The 6,678-nt window shown below is 37.7% G+C and overlaps 1 protein-coding gene across 1 annotated transcript; it reads left to right on the top strand.

Moving 5' to 3' along the window:
- Window positions 1–546: 546 nt before the first annotated feature.
- Window positions 547–6,331, top strand: LOC113203130 (exostosin-3). The gene is made up of 19 exons (XM_026417646.2): window positions 547–712; window positions 942–1,116; window positions 1,199–1,325; window positions 1,410–1,561; window positions 1,647–1,824; window positions 1,900–2,037; window positions 2,112–2,401; window positions 2,482–2,586; window positions 2,662–2,894; window positions 2,988–3,246; window positions 3,339–3,455; window positions 3,547–3,640; window positions 3,723–3,853; window positions 3,938–4,063; window positions 4,146–4,273; window positions 4,367–4,491; window positions 4,577–4,725; window positions 4,817–4,921; window positions 5,000–6,331. Exons 2-19 carry the CDS (start codon window positions 967–969, stop codon window positions 5,102–5,104), a joined length of 2,712 nt encoding a protein of 903 aa, XP_026273431.1. The 5' UTR covers window positions 547–712; window positions 942–966; the 3' UTR covers window positions 5,105–6,331.
- The last annotated feature ends 347 nt before the right edge of the window (window positions 6,332–6,678 follow it).

The following is a 6,678-nucleotide window of genomic DNA, read 5'->3' as shown; positions in this document are numbered from 1 at the left end:
CCCCCTCCCGCACTCCTCAACTCTCCATCCTCTTCGCCTCCTGCCCGCCCCTCTCTCCCTAACTCGCGCCTTCCCTTTCCTTTTAACGTCCATGCTTGCTCGCTCTCTCACTCGCTCACCCTGTCTTATCCTGCTTGTTCCTACTTGAGTGCTTCTCCACCTGGCCCGTGTTTATGACCCATGTTCATGGACGCATGCGTCAAATGTCAAGCACCTCTCAGAGCCACGAGGCGCACCTACCGCCTCCTGCATTTTTCCTGGACCGACTTGGTTTTTATTTTTACTCACATTTCGGAACGCCGCACACAATTAATGACTAGCTGATGCGATTAAATCGCTGAACTAAAAGCTGTAAAGGTACTAAAGCTACTCAGCTGGGTCTGCCAGAGTTTCGTTAATGTACAAAGAAAGAAGTATCGAAATTGAAACGATGGCGAAGATATTTACAATGGCAAGTAGAATTTCAAAATATTCGCGCCTCCTTTCGTCGAGATCTCTACTCGACAGAAGCCGTTCTTCGTTCATTTGTTTTTGACCAACATGGCGGCCGTGTTGTTGTTGTTGTTATTGTTATGTTTCTGTACGTGCTTTTACGTGCAAATGACTTAATATGTGTGACATGAAGAAGTATTCGTAATTGAAAGGAATATGGTGACTTTCGACAATGAATAGCTCTTTAATCTCTTTTAGTCTTGTTGACTGCCTCTAAAAGGTTTGTTTAGCCAAAGGTCTGACCTGGTATCTAATAACCGGTGTTATTGCTTTAAACAGGGTTAGGTGGACTCAGGACTTATACTTTTACCCTTTATCTCCTTATTTCTAATTAGTCTTCGAATTGTTTTACATTATGACCAAGATTATACCAAAACCAGTCCTGCTAACAAGATGCAACTTTTTTTTATAGAATTGTAACCAATAAAATTTTTAATATTTTCTTTCAGATATATTCTACCTTATCAGGGCAACATGGGTAGTTTAGAAGCAGGAGGTGGTCCGATGCGAACGGACAACTCCATATGCCGTCGGTTTACAAATATCAGAGTGTCACGGATAGTATTTTTGTTGTGTTTCTTGCTGCTCTTACTTCCTTTAATTACACATTACTATTTATCAAAAGTATGTATGCAAATATCTCTCTAATATTTAGAATGCAGGTTTTCCAACCCATCTTAAATAATGACTATTAAACATTTTCTAGGTTGAAAGTGGGAATCAGAACAATGATCCAAATAGAGTTCGTTTTAAATTAGAATCTTTAGAGGACCTTAGTGCTTTGAAAGCTTCAGACCTGCGTCTCAGAATACAAGAAATGGAACGAATCAAAGGTAATGTTTTACTTGGATGATAAAATGTTCTTTAAGCAAGCTAATTAGTATGTGTATTGTTAATATATCAAAAAATTGCTCTAGGTTCTGTGTCTGCTGAACTACGTGACCTAGAAGCTAAGCGTCAGGGCCTCCAGCAAGAAATATCATCGCTCACTAGTCACATTGAGGAACTAAAAGTGGAGCTTGCTAGACAGAAAACTGAATTAGAGCGTGTTAAAATGTCAGTTGTTCAGGTAAAGTTTCAAATATTTCTTGCAGACCAAGATTTTTTCAAATTTATGTACTTGATCATAAAAAACATTTTGCATTAAAACATAGGCACAGGTGGCACAAAGAGAAGCAGAACAAAGGAATGCGCCACAATTAAGCTTACCTGGAAGACTTTATCCCAGTGAACCATTACCAGTGCTTGAACATTCACCTTCTGCAATAGCCTCTCACATTCACTGCCGGCAGTATAATTGCTTTGACTATTCTCGCTGTTCTATAACTTCAGGTAAGTTGGCTTTTGGTGACTAGAAAACTTCTGTTTCAAAACAGCCCTGCACCTATTTAACTTAACTTTTCTTAGGGATGCCTGTTTACATGTATGGGGAGGCCTTGGGAGAGTTGAGCTCTTTTCTTCATACCTCATTACAACGAACTTCAAGTTTTAATCCACACTTCACCACTGACCCTAAAGTTGCCTGTCTATTTTTTGTTCCAATTGGTAAGATAGATTTACTTACTGTGTCTTGATGACCCGTAAACTTACATATTTACATGTACTCCTTTAAATTTCAGGACATGATGCTGATTTGAGTAAGCTATCGCTTCTGCCACATTGGGGAGGAGATGGACGTAATCATGTATTATTCCACCTTTCCCGCGAGAGGTTGCAGCCATCTGCTGCTTTAGAAGTTTCAGAGCTTACAGGACGTGCCATCATTGTGCAATCTACATTCATTCAAAAATCTCTTCGACCTGGATTTGATGTGGTGATTTTCCCTGCCTTGGGACCACCTGGAGGAGATGTTTGGCAAGATTGTGCTCCAATGCTCCCTGCTAGACGAGAGTTTTTGATTACTTTCCAGGTTTGTTTGGACTTTGAAAAATCCATTATGAAGCTATCTATCTGTTTTTAATCAACATTCTTTCAAAATGTTGTGCACAGGGTGAATTGTGGACTTCAAATGGACCAGGGGAAGCATTGGAATGGGCTTTGAACCAGCTTAGGCAAATGGCAGCAGGGACAACATCTGATCGTTTCCAGCTTGAAGTAAGTCTAGTAAATGTTATTTTGCTAATTAATAATTTTTCAATATATAAGCATTTGTTTGTTCTTATTTTCTAGTTTTCATGCCAACCAGCTACAGAAAGGGAGGACCTTTGGGCAGATTGGTCAATGTGTGGGACAGAGGCATCTCGGCAATCTGTTTTGAGACAGTCCACTTTTGCATTACTGCTGGCCCCTGCAAATGCATCTCTTGTTACTACAGCCACTCTTCAAGCTAGGCTTTGGGAGGCTTTAAGAGATGGAGCAATCCCTGTGATACTTGGTGGAGACAGTTTACACCTCCCCTACAGGTAAAAACCAAATCTCAATCCTCTATTCTATTAATTAATTTTTATTGTCCTAACTCAAGCAACAGACTTTTCATGTACCATTTCATTTTCCAGTGAAGTTATAGTTTGGCGCCGGGCTGCTCTAATTCTTCCTTTGTCACGAGCATCTGAATTACATTTTCTGCTAAGATCTGTGAGTGATAGTGACTTATTGGCTATGCGACGGCAAGGACGACATATTTGGCAGACATATGGTGCTTCTCTGCAGAGCATACTGGATACCAGTTTGGCTGTAATAAGAGACCGAATTGGTATCCCGCCACCACCAGTAGATGATGCTCCATCACCCTCCGTGTTTAATTCTACATTTTCTGTATGTTTTTCACAAATCCTCACAGTTTTAAGACTACTCGTGCTTTTGTATTAAAAAGAAAAACACTTATGAAACCATTTTTTTCGTTTCAGCCGTTGAAGACTGATGCACTTGTTGCTGATTCAGAGGCAGAAGAAAGTCTTGGACCTTTGGAACCGCCACATGCATCGCCTGCTTATCGCAGGAATTACACTGTCTTTTTAACTCAGGTGAGTTATATTACATGACTCAGTAAATGCTAAAGATTTATTTATTTTACCTATAATTGTTTTTATTTATTTATTTATTGAATGTTTGTAGGGTTTTGAAATGTGGAATGATTGGGGTGATCCTTTCCACTTGTATCCTCAGCTTCCTTTCGATCCATTATTACCATCTGATGCTAAGTTTATGGGTAAGAGGATTACGTTATAGACCTTTTAAATTTTACAATACCTAGTATCAATTTCACCACTAACTAGTTTTGATCTTTGCAGGATCTGGTGTTGGTTTTCGACCAATAGGAAAAGGTTCTGGAGGCGCGGGAAAAGAGTTTTGTGAGAGTTTGGGAGGAAACAGCCCTAGAGAGCAGTTTACCATAGTGATGCTGACATATGAACGTGAACAGGTAGAATAACATAGTTAGATATTAGTAATATTGTCAATTATACAGATTTCTAGTTTGTTTTAAAAGTCTTTATACCTTTAACAGGTTCTCATGAACTCCTTAAGTCGTCTGCATGGACTTCCATACTTAAACAAGGTTGTTGTCGTCTGGAATTCTCCTCGCGCTCCTTTAGAGGACCTGAGGTGGCCGGAAATAGGTGTGCCTGTTCATGTAAGTGAAAGATATGAAGTACTTTACTGAAAGATTCGATCTTACCAAGCCTTTCCTTTGACTCCTCTCTTATCAATCACAGGTGGTTAAGGCACCAAGAAATTCACTGAATAATCGTTTCTTGCCCTATGACGAAATTGAAACAGAGGCTGTCCTTTCTGTTGATGATGATGCTCATTTACGTCATGATGAAATCATGTTTGGATTCAGGTAAGTTTATTAAGAATTAAAGTACACAATGATATTCATTTATGGTTACTGTTGTATACTAAACAAAAACCTTTCTTTCTAAAATGTTGTAAGGGTGTGGAGAGAGCACCGTGACCGGGTTGTAGGTTTCCCGGGCAGATTCCATGCCTGGGATTTAAATCATGGTGGTTGGTTGTACAATTCCAATTACTCTTGTGAACTATCTATGGTGCTCACAGGTACACCTCTTAATGTGGAAAACTTTCACATTTTGATGAAAAAATTATCTCAAATCTAAATTTGTTTTCTGTGTTCTTTTACCAGGGGCTGCCTTTGTTCACAAACATTATCTTTATCTTTATAGTAACTGGTTACCACAAGCTATTAGAGATAAAGTGGATCAATACATGAACTGTGAAGATTTAGCTATGAATTTCTTAGTCTCACATATCACCAAGAAACCTCCAGTAAAGGTATTGCTAGGAGCAGATTTCTAATACATAGAACTAAAAGTGCAGCGCCTTTTCTTCAGAAAATCTATATTTTAAAAATTATTCTTCCCAGGTAACATCAAGATGGACATTTCGGTGCCCTGGCTGTCCTGTTTCCTTATCAGAGGATGATACACATTTTCAAGAGAGACATAAGTGTATCAACTTCTTCTCCCAGGTATTAAATTTGGTCATTTATTTTACCAAGAATGCTTAAGTATGATTGCACCTTCATTGACATTTTTTTTTCCTTCAGGTTTTTGGGTACACACCTTTGTTAAATACGCAATACAGAGCTGATTCTATTCTATTCAAGACAAGGATTCCTCATGATAAACAGAAGTGCTTTAAGTTTATATAGTTTTACCAAAATATTAGGTACAGTACATACTAAGTTTTAATTTTAATCATGGATCCTAAATGCCTTACCTGGTAGTACATGTTGAGCTGGCTCAAGGATAAAGTCATTTTTCCAGTCAGGTTCTTTTACTGTTTTCTTTTTTTTATTATCTTTGAGTTGATATAAGCTGATTACTTTCCTACCCTACTTACTGTACAAAACTAATTGTACATCCTAGTAATTACTTATTTCTCGATGGTTATACGTGATTTTTACAATTTAATATGTTAGAAAATCTTTTTCTACTTAAAATGGTTTTGTTGTAAAAACCTTGCCATCTTTTAATTTTAATCTTATTTATTTGGATGTTGTTTCATGTTGCTGCTCAATTTAATCCACACATTCTTGCCTACTGGATTTTTAAATTTTTTTTTCCAAATGAACGTTGGATAACATACCTTCCTTGTACGCGCCAGCATTCACTAGAAGCAATATATGTGACTGAAACATAGATTCTAAGGATTGTAGGTAATTAGTTACACACTATATTTTCGTTGTGTAAGTATTTCAGTGCCATTATACTGGATCATTCTCTCAGACTAGATAGCTTTTTAAAAGAAATGCATATAGGTATGTTAGGACTGTAATACAAATTGCTTGATATTGCTTCTAATGCTACCCGGTAAAGTGGGAAAAAATCTTAATCTGCACATTTAACATCAGATTACTCCATAGAAATGTTCTTTTTGGCAGACCACGAATTTAGTGCCATTTTTATAAAACCTTAGTAATATCTGTGATATTTTTCATCAAAGCCTGAGCACTTATTGCCAACTAATCTGTTGTATTAGATTTTAGCTCAGTTCTTTGGGTTTTAAAAAGTACTTGATTTTAATTGAAAACATTTTAAATGTATTTTTGACAACACTACAAAAGAAGAAAATTGAGAGTGTATTTTGAAGTAGATGTTACTTAAAATATTTATGTCCTAGGTTTAAGTATGTACTTGAAACATTTTTGACAATGTGCTTAATTTATTTTAGTGACAAGGAGACAGCAGATCTTCTGTTTTTCACAATCTTAATGTAATTTATTTGAAGTTAGTTAGTCAACACATCTGTTGTAAGCACTATTCCATGACCATAGTATTGCTAGTGATAAGTAATATGGCTAGTCAAACATGTTAAATAAGGGAGTGTTTAAAGCAGCTAAGTGTAATGAAATACAGCACTGATCAGATTTAAAGAAGTTCAATAATTTTCCTTTGTGAAATACGAATAATTCCATGCGAGTACAATTCAGACAAGCAAACATTTCAGTGTTGGCAGTTTGAAAGTTGAGCCAGTGGGATAGCGCGGGCTTGTCAACTGGTTTCATGGGTCATCAACTGTTCAACTCATATTAGTTAACAGCGTCCCACATGTTGTGCTGTAGTGCGTCACACCACGGCCTGACATTAGCCAGCGAAGAGGGCTTCCCACCCGTTTCCACCTCAAATTAGAATACTCCCACCATTCTTCCCAGAAAAAGGACATCATGATACTCGGTGCGTCATCAAAGTCCTCGTGAACGTTGGCAGCCTCCACCCCCGCCCC

The sequence above is a fragment of the Frankliniella occidentalis genome, unplaced genomic scaffold (genome assembly GCF_000697945.3).
Source record: "Frankliniella occidentalis isolate FOCC.00 unplaced genomic scaffold, Focc_3.1 Scaffold111, whole genome shotgun sequence".
NCBI lineage: Eukaryota > Metazoa > Arthropoda > Insecta > Thysanoptera > Thripidae > Frankliniella > Frankliniella occidentalis.
The sequence above is the reverse complement of the archived record's forward strand: the minus strand, read 5'-3'. Positions and strand labels throughout refer to the sequence as shown.